This window comes from Lytechinus pictus, chromosome 3 (assembly GCF_037042905.1).
Source record: "Lytechinus pictus isolate F3 Inbred chromosome 3, Lp3.0, whole genome shotgun sequence".
NCBI classification, from domain to species: domain Eukaryota; kingdom Metazoa; phylum Echinodermata; class Echinoidea; order Temnopleuroida; family Toxopneustidae; genus Lytechinus; species Lytechinus pictus.
In genome coordinates, this window is record NC_087247.1 from 74,930,138 (window position 1) to 74,949,213 (window position 19,076).

At 37.3% G+C, this 19,076-nt stretch overlaps 1 protein-coding gene and 1 non-coding gene across 3 annotated transcripts; both read left to right on the forward strand.

Moving 5' to 3' along the window:
• Positions 1-337: 337 nt before the first annotated feature.
• Positions 338-14,478, forward strand: LOC129268705 (uncharacterized). Of its 2 annotated transcripts, XM_064097721.1 has the most exons (8): positions 338-811; positions 3,490-3,662; positions 4,125-4,202; positions 7,339-7,507; positions 7,958-8,025; positions 8,774-8,902; positions 10,020-10,230; positions 11,450-14,478. In XM_064097721.1, the coding sequence occupies exons 1-8, from the start codon at positions 754-756 to the stop codon at positions 11,623-11,625; spliced, it is 1,062 nt and encodes a 353-aa protein (XP_063953791.1). In that variant the 5' UTR covers positions 338-753; the 3' UTR covers positions 11,626-14,478. The 2 variants fall into 2 exon arrangements, with proteins under 2 accessions (XP_063953791.1, XP_063953792.1); XM_064097722.1 differs by lacking the exon at positions 10,020-10,230 and having other exon boundaries at positions 359-811.
• Positions 13,447-13,517, forward strand: TRNAA-AGC (transfer RNA alanine (anticodon AGC)). Its single transcript has one exon. It is a non-coding gene; the product is annotated as a tRNA-Ala (tRNA).
• Positions 14,479-19,076: the final 4,598 nt, after the last annotated feature.

Below are 19,076 nucleotides of genomic sequence, written 5' to 3' on the forward strand. Positions count from 1 at the left end.
TACTAAATAAACTGGTTTTTAACATTACAAATTGTGATAGCCAACAAATTCCTCATGTATTTCTTGGTTTTTAATTTCTTATGTATTTGTTTGATATTATATTTGTTTTGTTTTTCTTTTTATGGAAAAAATATTGAACATTATTCAACAACTTTTAGCCCCAAATCAAATGATTGCAGTGATGAAAAAGAAAAATAATGAGGGTTTTGACTATTCTTTGAAAAAAAAAACAATTCCCACAGGATTTGTACACAATTGGGGGAGGGGGGGGGGCGGGGGCTGCAACCCTCAGTCCCCCCCCCCCCCACCCCGTTCCGCGATACCCCGCGGTCCCTGTAAATCAATTATCGTTTATACTCACAATAAAAGGATGATAATTATCCCGGGAAATTTATATAGGCTAATTAATCTTTACATGCAATATGGACATTGAACAGTAAAATCATGCGATGTAATATGTACGCGATTGTTTGACAATCGTGATCACCTGAAGGACGCATGCGCGTATCTCGAAAAATCACGTGACGCGCGTGCACCTTTTTTATTGGATCGTAGAAAGGCGCGCGCGATCGCGATCGTCTATTTTTCATTCAAGATCTCAGCCTCACTATGCCGCCACCAGCTTCAGACGAGTTCTTCTGTCTTTTTTAATTTGAAAGCGATGACAGCGTCGAAATTGGACCATTTTCTTGGATATTAGACACGGACAAGGATGTGGATCCTGAAAGCTATGTCGATCAAGCTGTTGAAGTTATGTGGGTCAGTGGCAGCAAAACGGAGAAGTATCGAGCAACAGTGTTGGCTGTAAATAGTAAGTCCGTACGGTGTACCCATGCAACTCAGTCCCATGCATCATGCATGCATTACTATACAAATAATGCATGCAGCCGAGTGCGTTAGTGGAAATGCAGAGCACGCGAGGTTTCTTTAGATAGGAGTCGCACTGTGCACGAGCCGCTTGCGGCGAGTGCCCAGTGTGCTCCATCTGAAGAAACCGAGCTTTCTCTGCATTTACTTTTACGCACGACAGAGCAAGTGCATTATTTGTTTTATAAAATAGCAACACAGAAACAATTTTTTTTAAAGTTACAGTAGTTTTGTTGGACTTCTACCGCACTGGTTTGCTCGAGCGTGCAATGTCAATTTTCGTTGCACACCTTTTGCACTACCGTGCAGTGCACAAAAAAAGTTGGATGTCATGTGACGCGTATTGACCAATCGCGATGCTTGAAATAATACAGCTATTTTATAATATACGATAATTGTGGTCATACATATTTACAATGACGTACATGTCAACGAATAATGTCAAAAATACATATTCTCTGCATAAAATCAAATTGAAAATTATATGATCGGCTGCACAATCTCATAATGAACACATCTGATGTCATACAATATTTTAAGTCTAAAGAATTTAACGTAGGCCTACATATTTTTCTTCAAGTTCAAATCGACTTTCAAATAGATCTAAACCTTCCAAAAAGAAACTGCGTCTGCGAAGCCGAAGACAAACGTGTGCATGGCCATGGGAATGTAACATTATTGTTGACATGCTCACTCACTGCCACCATTCCTAATCCTATATATTCTTGTCATATGTGTAAAACACCTTGTGTATGTTAGTAGATCTACTTGTGACTCATTAACCCATCAAGGACGAGAGCTATTTAAAGCCTAAAGGCTAAAGCCAAGGCCAAATTGATCATTGTTTTCCTCTACAAATTGGCAACTCGTATTTGTCGTAAATTTTGTTGGCCATTATTCGTTAAAATATCACTACCATCCCACAAATATGCGGGGCTTAGCCTTAGGCACTGATGGGTTAACAGTCAATTGACATGGTCCATTGACTTGTACCACTACCACTACCAGTATTACAGTCAATGTACTATTAATTAGATCTATATTGATTCAAATTGTTATTTTGGTAAAAAAAGGTCTACAATTGCACACCCCCCTGGCATTTCAACAAATATTTGGCCGATTGAAATTTGCACAAATTGATGCTCTAACTAATAATGATTGATATGTGACAAAAATTTCAAAGAAATTCGAAGGCGGGAACTCACGATATCGCCTTATCGGTGTCAACATGGCAATGGCTGCGATTGCGATGCCGATGGAGAGTAGTTGTTGCCTCCGATCGTACAACCAATTGTGATGGATCACAAACAATTATAACGCTGTGAGTGTGATAACATTAACAAGACTTTTTACATTTTTTTCTGTTATTTTTTCCCTTATAATTTATATTCATAATGGAAAAAAGTTTATCACATGTTATGATCAGCGTTATTATTGTTTGGGATTGATCACAATTGGTTGTACGATCGGAGGCAACAACTACTCTCCATTGCGATCGCATTGGATGTCGATGCCGATATCGTAATGTATTAATCATTATTAGAGCATCAATTTGTGCAAATTTCATCTCAATCGGCCATACACTTTTGAAATGCCAGGGGGGTGTGCAATTGTAGACCTTTAGGCTTTACCGTTATTTTTGTTAACTGAATTTGACTTTGTATTTGAATGTTCTACTAGCTACTCTTCTATATTATAAACATTGTCTGTGATTTATGTTCTGATGTTCGTACATTGCCATGATGTTGGTATATTGCAGTGAGTGCGATGTAAACAGTGGCACTGACCACATGATCACGTAGTACTAGTAAATTTCCAAGACCAAGCCTCACATGCATTATCAACATGTCTGTTATTTAACTCCGGGCATCGCTAGCAGATTTTTTTTTTTTTTTTTTTTTTAATTATTTTAAAGCAGTTTTTCGCTGCGCATTACTCCCATTAGACATTTTTGGCTCCGGATCACTAGCGCTGTCGCGCTAGCGATCCCCGGAGTTACATGTCTGTTAACTCCGAGGATTGCCACGCTGCGCGTGGCGATTCGAATCCACTCAAAAGTGAACAAAAAAAGTTCACATTTGTGCAGCTGAATTCAGCTTTAAAATAATAAAATCATGCAATACTTAATTACCACCAAAATATGACGCAATATGCTAGCTTTGCTGTGCCTCCATAAAAGAATCGGATTTCCCCCTCCATTCGGCACAAATTCAGTCATTTAATGGCTTCCGAGACTTCCCTCCCGTGGCCAACTGCACAAATGTGAACTTTTTTAGTTTTTTGTTCACTTTTGAGTGGATTCGGATCGCCCCAGAGTTATGTCTGTATGTGTGGCGCTGACGAGCTGCATGAATGATGAGGTAGGTACTAGAAATTGACAATCTGACATAAACATGATTATGTGCATGATTATTTTTTAGAAGTGCCCTAGCCTGTTAAAAAATTTTTTCGGGGTCTCCCTGATATGTTAAAGCAATTATCATGATTATGGAGACATTTGAAAAGTGATTTTTGTATTAATTATTTCCATAAACCAAACCAAATGAGGAGTGGGAAAGCTCCAAGTGAGTTTGTTTGAAATTGTATAGTTAATTTTTTAATTTGTTTCAAAATTGTTTAAAGGATCCAAGGATAATCTCATCAGAAAAAGGAACAAGATGTGTGACGGGCAATCAATGGAGACTGATAAGGAAACTGGGAGAGGGAAGAGAAAGAAGAAACCAACACGCACATACATGTATTCATCTTCGGAGTTGGAGACGGATGATGAGGAGCCTCAACCAAAAGAAACAAAGGTGTGTGTACATGTGTCATATGATATCCCAACACTGGAAGTAATTTTTGATGACTGACAGATTAACAAAATCTTTCTATCCAGTTATCATTTACAAACTCATCAACAAACATAGTCAATAAATCCTTTACAGTTTACAGAAATAACATTGTTGGCTTTGTTTCAATATTATGCAGCTCAATCATATTTATAAACAAATGTTCTGGTTAAAATGTATAAGGAGGGATATTTGTTTTCAATTTGTAGAAACAGAATAACATGTTTTTGCTCTTTTTTTAAATTTCTTGGGTGCTTAATACAGATGGTTCTAAGCGTCTACATATTGCTAAATTTTTCTTCATGAAGTAACTGCAATCGCCAATGGTTGTGTAACTTGTGTGCCTAGACAATTCCCAAGATGCTAAACAGTACTATTTAAAAAAAATCATAAAATTGTTTTTACTTCTATCTTTTCCTTTTTCAGAAATCAAAATCAAAAATTTCACAGTGCAATGAGATGGCCAGGGATCTCAGGAAGCAAATGTTTGGTGCCAATGAAACGGTATGTGCAGCTATTTAAACACCTTGGAATTGCAACTTGCAAGCGTGATTAATCTAAGGTACCTGTTGATGCATAGTAAGCTATAAGTTTGTTCACATATGCAAAGTGTCCTAAAATCACTGTTATATGACAATTAACTAAATGCTCAGTCCTGGGCAAGTCCAAGATAACGCGCGTGTTACGTATGGGACATTTCAGAGGCTTTTATTTCCAGAAAAATGGTGTAAAGGAACTTTGATTGCATTGAATTTAACCATGGTGATTGATATCCAGGAGAAGTGTATTCATGTAAAAAATTGTGAGAAATGACCTTGACAATGAGATTTTAGAAGAGAAAATGTGTGCTGTTACGTATGGGACCAGAAGAAAAGAGATTTTTTTAATTTCTTTTTCAAGTTGAAATTGCTCAGAAAGTATTTCATTTAAAACCTTGAAACTCACTGTGATAAAAGTCACAGCACTCAAGTTTACCAAGGATAAATTTCATGTAAAAAGGCAGAAAGCTCTAAGTACAGGCTCTGATTAAAGACAGATATGACGTGTTACGTATGGGACATTTTTTCCCCTATTCGTTTAGTGTGTGGAAAGCGTATATTGGATTTTTGGTCTGGTTACCAAAGTGAAATAAGCTGTAATTAATCAGATTTGTTTGCAAATTGTCAGGAAAATGAAATTCCAATAAAATTTACAACCATAATCATATTTGATTATATTTTTCATTTTTATCTATTTTGTTTCATACGGGCATGCTGCTAATCAACCACTAACTGATTTGAACATGTATTTACTAGTGCTAATTATTATAGAAGTTTTTATGATATTTTTTTGTTTTTTTTATTTGGGGGTGGGGGCAATTTTTATACATTCACTGGGCTTTTAAGTTGTATAATTAAACTGTGTGAAAATGCCTTTTCTATTGTTCAAGAAGAACCACTTGAGTAATACCAGCTATAGATCTACAAACAAGTATGATCATTCTGTGCGAATATAATGAACCACCGTGCACCGTTCTTGGTCTATATTAGTGTATTTTCCCTAAATATGAAATGCCATGAAACAGTTGCATGATTTCTAAAATGAAAGCATACACACCCTTGCTTTTATCAAATACATCTTTACTACCTGTAGATTTAATCTTGAACAGGGGGGCCACAATATGAAATAATACACAGTTAAAATTCTTGATGTTGTCACAGTTTCTAACAAAACTTTTCTGAAAGGCTATTTTTTATGGGCATCTTCTGCATCATCACATAATTTTTGTAAAATTTGTTCTTTTTTTTTTTTTGTTATCCCTCTTCACTGTATTTATCTTACTCAGTAGCTACACTTTCCTCTGTAAAGATGTGAATTTCTTGATTGGTAGTAACTGGTGGAGGTAAAAAAAAAAAATCTGTCTCTGGTTCATTAGCAAAGCTGAACTTTGTTTTGCAAGACTTGTTTTCTTCCTCATGATTCCGAGGCTGACAGTAATGGCAACTGTCTGATTGTCATATATTTTCACCTTTCTTACAAATTAATAAATAAGAGGGTATTTTTTAATCAAATTATAGCATTCTTTCAATCTGAATCAGGTTCTTCTGGATGGCTTAATGTTGTTGCATTTCTTGAAGAACAAATGTGCTCCTTCATATTCAGATTGTTCTCAAATGAAGTGATGACTTCTGTATGGATTATGCTCTACCTAAATTAATATATTTTACACATTTCATGCTGATTTATTTTACCTACCTCTCCCCATTTAGAATGCAGCAGTCTAGTATTGTCTCAAGACAGTGGCTGCAAGATTGGGATGCATGCTGCAGGCTCATTGACCATTCATGTACTGAGAAACTATTGATGCCTGCTGCATGTACATTCGCATGCAATATATATGGGGATGTCCCATACGTAACACATTGTCACATACGTAACATTATTTCATTTGCTAATTAAAAATGGGTCTAATTGTTATTTCTTTTCTTTCTAACCAGTATCTAACTTCTTAACACAATAAATTAGAACTTCCCAGAATAGCACTGCAATAACTTTTACAAATTCAGAAATAAACTAAAAAAATGTCCTCAATTTGTTACGTATGGGACAATCGCTGATAGGACGCGACCTAATTTGCATAATTAATTGCGTCGTGCATAAATTTTCATACCAAATTAAAATAGATGATGAACCTCTTAGGTCCACATATTAATAAAATTTCAATTGTGTTCCTTTAAAGGTGTAGATCAGTAGTGGTTTAGGAACTCGAAATGTATTTGAAATCAGGTTAATGGGTATTTATATAAAGAAAACATCATTAAAGAACTATCGTGGAATTTTGGACACCTAATTTTACTTCTGTGTGATTTTATGAATGAAAAAAGGTTGATCTTGTATCCATCGAAGAGCGAAAATTCGTTCGTAAAATTCAAATATCAATACACACGGCCGTTATCGACTTTTGTACGTGGGCCACGTACAAAAGTAAATATCTGTTTTCTTTGATATTTCAGCCATTTCTGAACCGATTTTGATCAAATAAACGTGACATTTGTTTAAAATTAATGATCTTACTTCAGTATTTTTAGTTATTTTCATTCCAGCTCCCAAAATAGTTAAATGGTTCCAACGCCCTCTCGCCCACTACTGATCTTCCTCTTTAAATAATAATGATTTTTTATATTTGTCCCATACGTAACACAGCATTTCTAATTTATGCAAATTAAGTCACTGAAATTTGCATAAATTTGCATGATACAATTTATTCCTTCACAGAATTTTAAATTTCAACTATCATGCTTCAAAATGACACCAAACATTTCAATGTTGAGCAAAGATGAAATTTTGTCTTCTCAGGGGACCTTATCTTGGACTTGCCCTCCTATTGATTGCTACAATTTTAACACATTTGAATGAATCCTTTAAAATTTTCATTGAACATATTTAGCTAAGTAATTAAACATTATAAATGTACAAAGTCAATATATTTAGTTAGATAAGTATGCTAATTGCCATGTAAAATCTTACAAATCCTAATTCACAGTGAAACCTTGTTATTGGTCAAAATTAACTAAATCCTGTTATGACGAGGTAATTGCGCTGGTTCACATTCATAAACCATACTTTTTAACTAGTGTCCGATTTGTTATCATTCTGACAGAAAAAATCAAATGGACGTACGGCAACGGGAAGTGGAACAAGTGGTGAGATAATTGACCTGAAAAAGCAGTTGGAGAAATCAAGGAGAGAGACTGAGGATCTGCAGGTGAAGCTGACTAAGGAGAAGGCAGTTAGGGAAAAGATACAGCAACAGCTGTTGTTTTTGCAAGGTACAGTATTTCCTCCCATTATTTAGTATTCAAATGCTTGGACAATACCTCATAGTCATATACCTCACATATTCGTTAAACAAACCTTTAGTTTATGGTACCCTTTTGAGCCCATTTAAATAATTCATGTTGAATAGTTGGTAAAAAAAAAAGTTGGAATGAGGGGACTTGTTCCATATGTTAACAACTCTGTATAAGCCTTCTGAACTTTGTGAAATTCATGGAGTGGCTTCTTTTTCTGAGGTATCCCAATCTCTCAAAGAAGTTTTCTACTTTTTTTTATCTGTGTCATGATCTTATGTTTGTATTAAATCTCCAGCTCTCTTCTCCATTCTAGAGTATTCAGCTTCGGTTTGGCAAATTTTTCTTCATATAATACCTTCATAGTTTTAAATAGTTCAATTTTTAGTGGTATGAATAGATATCTATGTTATTTTGTTTTTGTTCAAGGAGTGCCTAAATTCATCGAAACCTTTAAAGGGTTCATAGTGGATATGGAGGAGATGTCGAGACTCAAGGTATGTTGTGAATCTTAAGGGGTGGTCACACTGGACATGACTATACCCACGAATTTGCTGTATGCATGTGGTACGAACTAGTGCTCTATGTCTACTGTTCACATATTTGCCAATGCCATGAGAAAGCAGTAAGAATCCGATAACACTTCCATCAAGAATGGAGAAGAACCAGTACGATGTCTTGCGAACTCAGTATGATTGCAGTAAGAATGGTGGACAATACCTATGACATTCTTACTGCAATTGTACCAAGTGTGTAACCCTCGTACTGGTTCTTCTTTCTTGATGGAAGAGTATCGCATATTTACTGCTGTCTCACTGCATTCTTGTGGCATTCGCAAATATGCATACAGTATGCATTGAGCATATGTAGGTATGGTCGATACATGGCGAACTACGATCGTACAGGTTAATACCGCAGGCAAATGTGTACAGCATTTGTGGGTATAGTCATGACTGTGTGATCACTCCTTTAGGCAAAGCGATTCCAGGCCAGCGTGCATTTGTGTTTATGATGAATTACTCTGGATGGATCGTTATATTGTATAGGTCTATGAAAACTGAATCAGTGGGAATTAGTAACTATTTAGAAGTCATTTTTTAGAGGAGGAAACATGCATGCAAATCTCTTATGCTATTTGCTATTTTCTGTTTGCTTTTGTTTCCTTTGATTGCTTGACCTACTTTGCAGTAAAATCTTGGTAAATATTTGATGGTATGAAATATGGATTTTCGTTTTCATTGGCAGGCTGATCATGAAGAGATGCACTGTCCATCAGGAGGGTCATCTACATCATCCTCGCCCGCTCGTTCCTCGCCCGCTCGTTCCTCCACCCAGTCCTCCACCCAATCCTCGCCATCATCAGCACGACCACAGGTAATTACTTCATGTATAAATATTTTAGTTCGACTAAGTGGCCCAGATTCAAAAAGAAAATTTGTACATAACCATGATTAACATTGATTACTGCTCGTATACAAGATAACAATTTCTAATTATATGATGGTTCGAGCTTGCAAATCGGCAAAATATTTCAGAAACATTTATTTGTTGCATTAAGTGTGTACTGTCAATATTGTTAACAGTATTTAGTCCTCACCAGGCCAGGTTAGTCTATAGCCCGCACCCCCCCCCCCCCACAAGAAATCTCGGCCGCAGAACGCGCCGCCGCCACGAAAGTTGGCACCATAACCTGCGACATAATCTACAAGATTGTAATATTTTTTTGAAAAAATCAGTATTGTTAATTATGCAAAATTATGCGAAATCCCTTTTGTCTATAAATCTCGAAATATAATTGACAATATGCTCAATTTGTGCATCATCATATTTTATAACTTATAACATGTTTTCAAAATTGCGACAGCCAAATAATTCCTGGTGTATTTCTTTGTTTTTGGAATTTCTTATGTTTTTTTTTTATTTTATTTTATTTTTTATTGTTTGTTTTTTCGATGGAAAAATTATTTACCATCAGTCAACAATTTTTAGCCCAAAATCAAAAGATAGTTTTGATTGAAAAAAAAATTAATGAAGCTTTTTTCTCTTATTGGAAAAAAAAATCAGTTTCCATAGGATTTGTACACAAATCACAAAATTTAGCGATTTCCGGGCTAGCAATCGCTTACAAAAGGGTATACACATGGTCGTTGCGAAATTTGGTCTCATACGATGCGGAAGACTTCGATGAAAAAACTCCTGAAGTCGCGCGGCAATACCTGCGTGCGTTGCAGAATTATCGTGCAAAAAGTGAGGGGGTGGAATCCAACCCCCGTCCTCCCCTTCCTGCGCACAGTCAAAAGATCCATCTATTTTATCCATCAGTTTACAAATGGTATTTCATAGATGTGAACAATGGTTTGTATAAATCTTTGTTAATTTCAACCATTGCATTAAATATGTTACAGTAAATTTACCCTCATTTATGTTGGCCATGATTAAGTCAGTAGGGTATATCAGCATATAATCACTAACCATGTTGTATTTTCTTAAGTCCCAACAGATTGCCCTTGGATCGAAGGTCTCTCTTAGTCGAAACGTCCTCGACAGGTGCAACGCTGGTGATTTTCGCAAGTACACCTGCGATTTGATGCTGGCGGTGTTCGGCAGGCCTACCCTACTGACCTCGTCACTGACTGGTGCGAAGAATGTGGCAGGTCGCGCAAAGCCACCTCTGGACAGTGACAAGCTTCAGGGGATAATTAGTAAGTAACAAGACTTAGCTCATTATTGATTAAACATTTGTCAAGATGTACAATTTTGGTTTTTGTGTTTAAATTTGTCAGCTTTACAAATTTGGTGGGTGCAGATAATATTATGCAATGCCATTAATGTTTCATTTTAATCATTAACCCTCCGCTAACAAAGTGGTTGGATTTTAAAATTTTAAATTTGTACATGTGCACATGAAACCCCTTATAACGAGGTGTTTGGGACCATCGATTTTACCTTGTCATAAGCGGTATCTCGTTATAAACGGCAGATTCAATAACACATATAGAAACACATTTACAATTGGGACCAAAGGATTCTCCTCGTTATAAGCGGTACAGGGAAACCCCGTTATAACGAACTCGCTTATAACGAGGGGAATCCTTTGGTCCCGATCGTAAATCTGTGTTTTATATGTATTATTAAATCTGCCGTTTATAACGAAGTACCGCTTAATATAACGAGGTAAATTTGATGGTCCCGACCACCTTGTTAAAACAGGGTTACCTGTACTTCATTATAAGCGAGCTCGTTATAACAGGGTTTCCCAATATCATGATCACTTCTGACAGATGTACCCGTCCATTATGTAATTTTTACTCAGATTACAAAGCTACCAGCAATTTTGATTTGATAATATTTTCTTCATTCATTGTTCGTTTATAGTGGAAAATGTGTGCCATCATGGACATTACATATTTGGGCAAATTATGTAATGGATCCTGATGGTACACATTTTATGAAATAGCTGAACATTTGATGAGCCAAATGTTTGTAAACTTGTAGTGTATAAACTTGTTCATAGCTTTGTATTCAAAGTACAAGTTACATCCTTTAAATTGTGCGATAGCGGAAGCAGGATTTTTTATAGTTCGCAATCGAAGATCCATCTAGTTCATATTTGTAATGTCTTTGACTCTGGAATAGCCCGTATCAGCCTACTTATTATAAAAAGATATCACTGCCCAATCTATGCAGGGCTAGTGCTTAGCTTTTTATTTACAGGTGAACATAACACATTAAATATATTTGATCATAGACTTGTGTGTTGTAGAACCTAACAAGTTTGTGGCTAATACAGAGCTTCTTTCTTATTTCTAGTGGCCAAATAAAATTTCAAGTGGCCATTGGCACCCAAGTCGTGCTATGATTCTCATTTACCTACCTTGACTATAATCTTTTTTTTTTTGTTTTTTACGTGTTCCTTTGCAGGTCATGTCAAGTCAAAGTTCCCAGGAGTGTCATCATCGGAAATCCGCATCGTTATGCGGAACAAAGTTGGCAACGAAATTAAGTTGGCCAAACGTAGATCTCAACCGAAAGAGAACCAAGCCAAAGAAAACCAAGCCAAAGAATTAAACCAAGAACCACAAGATGAGACCGAATGAAGCACTTTGTCAAGATGACTAATTAATTAATAATGAGCTAAGTCTTGTTACTTACTAATTATCCCCTGTTCACTGTCCAGAGGAGGCAAATTTGTGCGACCTGCCACATTCTTCGCACCATTCAGTGACGAGGTCAGTAACATGGGCCTGCCGAACACTGCCAGCATCAGAGGACTTAACAAGCACATGCATATTCTGTTCCAAATATAATTTAGTATGATCATCATGATGCGACCTATCCGAGTATGCCATGTTTGGTACGTTTCTGGCACTTCTGAATCGCCCGTCGCTCCTGTGTATTTTTTTGGTTGATTGGAATATGTTTTAGACCACAGGCATTGCTATAATGCTTGCTACAGACCAACATTAAAAAAAATAATAATAATGTTTTAATAGGGGCCAGAATTATCCTTATCTGATATATTAAAGGTGCTCCTGCATCGTTTATCATACACACAGTGCCATCTTGCGCACAAACTAGCCTAGTTCAAAATGGCGATCTGTAGCGTAGCATCCCAACGCTTGATGATCTTTAACATTTCACCTGTTTCTAAAGCTATTTTGATAAAAAGCTCTTCATGGGCCATCACATCAATTCTAGGCATGTATTGTGTTTTCCGTCCAGCTGGTACTAATATATTAAATTTTATGTTTTGGCATGTGGATATCAAATGACAGTGCGCACGCATCAATCAGTGTTCTTTGTTGGCACCCTTCTAAACAAATAAGTGTCAAGAACTTTCTTGTTGAGTAAATTTTGATCTGATAAGGAAACAATTTGAGATTTTTTTGTGCAAAAAATGGCATTTATATATGATCTACGGATAAAAGCCCAAATTCACCTTGAAGAATGGAATCAAATCAGACTAACAAGAAACTACGTCTCTTGGAAGACATCAAAATTTATATGGGGAACCTAAATTGCCTCAAACATGCATTAAAATTTGAGACATTTGGTATTGTTAATCTCGTCTTTAAACAAAAGCGAATGGAATTAAAATTGCTTTTGTTATGATTTTGAATGACGGGAATATACCAAATTATTTCATGTTCCTGATTGTTCCGTACTCTATTTGCCAAAGATATTGCTGAAATGTATTCATTGTGTGCTGAAAAATAACTTTGATAATGTGTATGCGTTTGACGCCATTTATTTAAGTGGCAAATTTCCTCTCGTCCTTTAAAAACTTTGCCTTGTGCCAAATAACAAAGTATGCTCATGTAACATTTTAAAGGCATTGTCTTCTATATGTGTACACAATATATTTACCCTACTTATTTGTTGTGTAAGGTCACATTGATAAAGTGCTGTAACAAATATTGTTATATTATTGATAGATTATCTGTAGTAGTTATAAAAAAGTACTAAAGTAGAGATGTTAGATATCTTCATGTTTTTGTTGCAACTCAGTACAGATGTTTTTAACTACAGTTTTGAGATATTATTGATAGATTATCTGCTACAATTTCTACATATATGATTCATTTATTTATTTATGATTCATTATTTTAAATAATCATATTTTACTTCTATTTACTTACCTTGTTAAAGATTTTCTTTGCTCTTCATTACCTATAATATATATTTATGTTCAGTTTAATTCTCCACTCAATTCAATCTTTATTTGGAAATAAAGATTGAATTGACTGTATTATTCGTGTTAATTATATATTCAAAAAGCTGCATCACTTCGCCGTGATCCCTCGCATAGGCCTATAAAGTTGATTCTATCCTTTGGGTTTATGTCAGGTTTCTATAGCTTCTGACCATACGAGCATTGAAAGTTAAGGGGTTTATGGGACGAATTATCGACTAGGGCCGTCCATAGCTCAGTCGGTAGAGCACCGGGCTAGCAATCCGGAGGTCTCGGGTTCGAATCCCGATGGAACCCCATTTTCTTTGCTCTTTATTACCTATAATATATATTTATGGTCAGTTTAATTCTCCGCTCAATTCAATCTTTATTTGGAAATAAAGATTGAATTGACTGTATTATTCGTGTTACTTGTCAAAGATTGGAAGGAACTTGATTGATGTATGTTTTTGTTCCAACTTGGATACAAGTACGTGTTTTACAACTCAACAGTTCTTGAAAATTTTATAGACTTTATATGAAGCGTAATCTCAACTTGCCTTTACCATAAACATTGTGCTCGAACCTAAAACTCGTTAGTCATAGTAGTTATAAAAAAGTACTAAAGTAGAGATGTTAGATATCTACATGTTTTTGTTGCAACTCAGTAGAGATGTTTTTAACTACAGTTTTGAGATATTATTGATAGATTATCTGCTGCAATTTCTACATATATGATGCATGTGTTTAGTTTTAATGGTTTTAAATAATCATGTTTTACTTCTATTTACTTACCTTGTCAAAGATTGGAAGATTTATGTTTTTGTTGCAACTTTGATACAAGTACGTGGACAGTGTTTTACAACTCAACAGTTCTTGGAAATTGTATAGACTTTTTATATGAAGCGTAATCTCAACTTGCCTTCACCACAAACATTGTGCGTGAACCTAAAACTCGTTAGTCATAGTTGTTATAAAAGTACTAAAGTAGAGATGTTAGATATCTTTGTTTTTGTTGCAACTCGAGTACAGATGATTTTCACTACAGTTTTTATCATGTAAAATATTAAGCATATAACTTTAACTTGCCTTTACTTCAACCAACCATTCAGCCATTGTGTGTGCTAAAACTTCAGGAATCCCGTTACCTCAACCAACCATTTAGCCATTGTGTGTGCCAAAACTTAGTCATGTTAGTAAGAAAGTACATGATTACAGATGTTAAAACATATATATATATATATATACATATCTCAAAATAAACTTTTTATAATATTAATACTTTTGTAATTTTCTTATTACTGTGATTAAGCTAAATGAAATTGTGATCGTTTTCATAAAGGTGTGCAAGTACCGCAGTAGCACCAGGGTAGTACCATGGTACAGAGGTTTACAGGTACAGCGGTACTACTGCGGTAGTACCGCAGTATAGGTACCGCGGTACTACCGCAGTACAGGTACCGCGGTACTACCGCAGTACAGGTACCGCGGTACTACCGCAGTACCTGTACTGCGGTACTACCGCAGTATAGGTACCGCGGTACTACCGCAGTACAGGTACTGCGGTACTACGGCAGTACTACTGCGGTACTACCGCAGTATAGGTACCGCGGTACTACCGCAGTACAGGTACTGCGGTACTACCGCAGTACAGGTACCGCGGTACTACCGCAGTACAGGTACCGCGGTACTACCGCAGTATAGGTACCGCGGTACTACTGCAGTACTACTGCGGTACTACCGCAGTATAGGTACCGCGATACTACCGCAGTACAGGTACTGCGGTACTACCGCAGTACCTGTACTGCGGTACTACTGCAGTACTACCGCAGTATAGGTACCGCGGTACTACCGCAGTACAGGTACTGCGGTACTACCGCAGTAGTACCGACCAATTTACCACGAGTACTACCGCAGTACTTGTACTGCGGTAGTACTGCGGTACTTGTACCGCAGTACTACCGCAGTACTTTTTTACAAGGGTAACGAAGAAGAAGAAGAAAAGAAGGAGAAGGAAGAGGAGGAACAGAAGAAGAGAGGGGACGAGGAGTAGAAGGAGACGGAAGAAACTGATAACGAAGGGAAATAAATAAGGAGAAGAACAACAGCATAAACGTGACGACAATAACAACAAGAAGAGGAGAATAGGAAGAAATAAAAGAAATAGAAAGAATAGAAGAAAGGACATATCGAAGCTTCAATCAAACTATGTAAAATACATAATAATACCTAGTAGAGAAGAGAAAGGAACTAGGTCAGTATTCAGGCTAAATCAACCGTACAACATATCTTTGCATCTTCTTTTTGACTCTCAAGTGAAAGATATTCTTTCAATTTCCTCTTAAAATGCAAAAAGTTTCCTATTTCCTTTATATCATTGGGAAGGGAATTCCAATGTTTTATAGCATTGTAATAAAATGAGTTACCAATACTACCTACCCTTTCTGGTAAGCAAAAATTGAAATGGCTGTTTCTTGTATTATAGTTATGGATTTCGGTAACTAGATTAAAGTTTGATCCAATGTAATGATTCGATCTATTGTGATAGATTTTATGCACGTGGTGCAAAATAAGCTGTTTTGATCTTTTGTTGACTTCAAGAAAACCTGCTCCAGAGAGTTCGGTGTAGCCATGTGGGTTCTGGGACCAGAACAGCTAATGAATCTAACCATTAATTTTATTCTGTATAATTTTCAACTTCTTTTTATCGAGTTCGCTTATGCCACTAAACCAAGCAGGGTTGGCATAGTCAAATAAACTCTGAATAAGAGCAAAACAGAGAATACGCCTTGCTTTTTGATCCATACAACTTTGATACCTGTACAAAAATTTCAAACGGGCATTCGCCCTTTTTACGATTGATTCTACTAAAGATGAAAATGAAAGGGAGCTAGTCAACTCAATGCCTAAATACTTTACAGATTCTTTCCTATGAATTATCTTATTATTGTGTAAGTTGTGGTGTTTCATACATATAGTAAAACTTCATTTTTCCCACAACTTATAATAATACATGTACCTATGTAATCAACAAACTTTCATTACCTGGTTCCAGACATTCATGTCTTTCATAGGGCTGCAGCCCTCTGCACAAAAGGGATCTGAGGTTAAGGCTATTGCCCCCTTGGACCATAAATCTATCAGTGTAGTGCATTAATGCACAATGACCACTTTCTTCTTTACCCCTCTTCTCCCTTCTCCCCCCTCTCTCTCTCTATCTCTCTCCTCTGAATTCGTAAGGCTCTGCTGATTTTATTTTGCAATATATTTATTCTCCCCCAGAAAAGTTATGTGTGGTATATTGGGAAGGGAATAAGATTGGGCAGAGCAGTGTAGAGATTGTCAGGAGAAGGAAGGGTTTTTGTTTCTGTGTATTAGTTTTTCATGATAATTGTCTTCCGTAATACGTTTATTAACATTATTTGTGCCTGATCTGCTATTTTGCTGTGCTAACGGATAAAAAGGTATATAGAACACGGAGTAACTTCACTATTAATACAATATTTAAGAAGAATATTGATATAGAGAGTGGACGCTATCCAGCATATGTTATTTCTTCGCCCTTTTGTTACTAATACAAGTGAACTGTGAACTGCCTATACTACGTATACTATTTGAAGGACGCTTTCCAGACTTACATGATTATTGTGGACCCCATCTATTCCAGAACGTTTCCTGAGTTTCTTCTAAATCTTATTAGTTCGTGCTTTTCTGTATTTTGCTCAAACCTTGGAAGACTTTGAGTGTTTCATCTTCTTCATTCCTGATCTGCTCCATTTGTGGAAACCTGTGATAACTTTATCTTCTTCGTTTTTCTGTATGTCCACCCTTGGAAATCTTGTTCGCGAGGACAGCTACTGTTAAGACATTATTCTTTATCATCGATTCCATTTTCCGCGGTTAATAGAGTGGCCACTCGCAAGTTACACAGACATTCTTAAGTATTGGTTATTTTTCTTTGAGTATTACATTTTCAATTTGTGTCATATTTCTTTTTATTTTCGTTTGTTTACACAAGTGTCAATTTTGTTGAAACATATAATATCTCTGTTTATTGAAACATATTGATAGGATTTTAATAAACCTCTTGTCTCAAGAGCTATACGCATTTATATTGCGTCTCTTTCAATTATCATCTCGTAGATTCTTATTTGTAGTTCGAACCCGAGGGCTCATTAAATAATACTGATTTAATTTATGACGCCTACATAATTTGGTGGCAGCGGTGGGATTGATATTGAAATAGGACAAGAAGTTTGCTGTTACATGACAAGTGTTTAGGGTATAGTATAACATATTACACTACAAAGCTTTACTTTGTTTCGATATAATTGTTTCCTAATTGTAGAGATAAAGATAATCTTAATTTGCCCAAGCCAAATTCAGTATTCTTTTGACCACTAACTTTACTCTTATTAAATTCATCATGTCTCTTCCAACGCCCCAACATCCCGACAGTCGAGCTGACTCAGCCCCCAACCAAATGTTCCCGATTAGTTATGTGCCCCTGTATATGACCATCCCCACATTCACTGGTGATAACGACGGGGTGGTGTTAAATCAGTGGATCGCCCAAGTCAAGGCTGCTTTCCAGTCTTGGCGGACACCTACAGATCAGCAGGTGGGGGTCATCCTCTACCACCTAGCAGGTTTGGCCAAGAGGGAGATCCTCGTGCTGAGCGAAGACCAACGGAGAACCCCAGAGCAGGTTTTCAAGGCCCTTGACTGTGCTTTTGGGGACAAGGAAACTATCCCATCTCTTCTGGGCAGGCTACATGGAAGACGCCAGCTCAGAGAAGAATCTGTGAGGAGGTATGCGCTTGCATTGCAAGAGATTGGGGGACGGATTAAAACGATTAACAAAGAATACGTAAAAGACATGAGTGACCTACTGAGTAGCTGCTTTGTCGAAGGTCTACGGCAAGGCCAAGTGAAGGTTGCGGTGGCCCGTTACTGGCGTCAACACAGAGGTGGAAGTTTTGAAGAGCTGAAAGATGAGGCCACAAAGATCGCAGAAGAGGAAGAGAATGGAAACCAGGATGAGTTTTCCAAGGTGGAGAGTGCTGTCCTAGCTATGGAGAGTGAGAAGCCAGCAATCAAGCAGGGGGAGAAGGAAACCCAAGAGCTCCTTCGCAATCTAACCAAGGAGGTTGAAGCACTGCGATTGCGGGTAGACCAGCTGACACCCAATAGGCAACCGCCAAGAGCAGGCCAATCAAACACCCCCAATCGATCACTACTTTGCTATAACTGTGGTAGGGCAGGACATATGAAAAGGGAGTGTAAGGAGCCTCTTAGACCAAGGGCTAGACCAACCCAACAGCAACAGGTTCTGTATCAGGAGTTTGCCCAGCCAACACCCTCCTCATTTAATCCTCATGCACAAGGGTCTTTCGAAAGCTACCAGCAATATCAGCCACAGTACCCACCCCAGTTCCACCAGGGAAACTAAATACTTCCGGTTCCAAGGGTCTGATACCGGAAAAAGAATTTAATGACCCTCTCCCCCTCTTGGATCCAACAAAGACACCTCCAAAGAATCGACCCCCTCTCCTGGGTGGACATGTGATGGCCGATGCCGAAATCGAAGGGATGCTCGTTACCTGTCTTCTCGACACCGGCTCTCAGGTCTCCACCATTGGGAAGGATTTTTTGCTTGCCCTAAAGGGCAATGGACACACTCCAGAAAGCATACCCTGGTTGAAGTTAACAGGAGCAAGTGGGATGAGAGTCCCCTAGTTAGGCTGTGTGATGCTGAAGATGACAGTTCTTGGACAGGACTTGGGACTTGTTAGTATGTTAGTGGTGGACAAGCCGACCTCGTCTAAGTGCCCCTGCCTTATTGGTACCAACATTATCGACCAGTGTAAAGAGCGA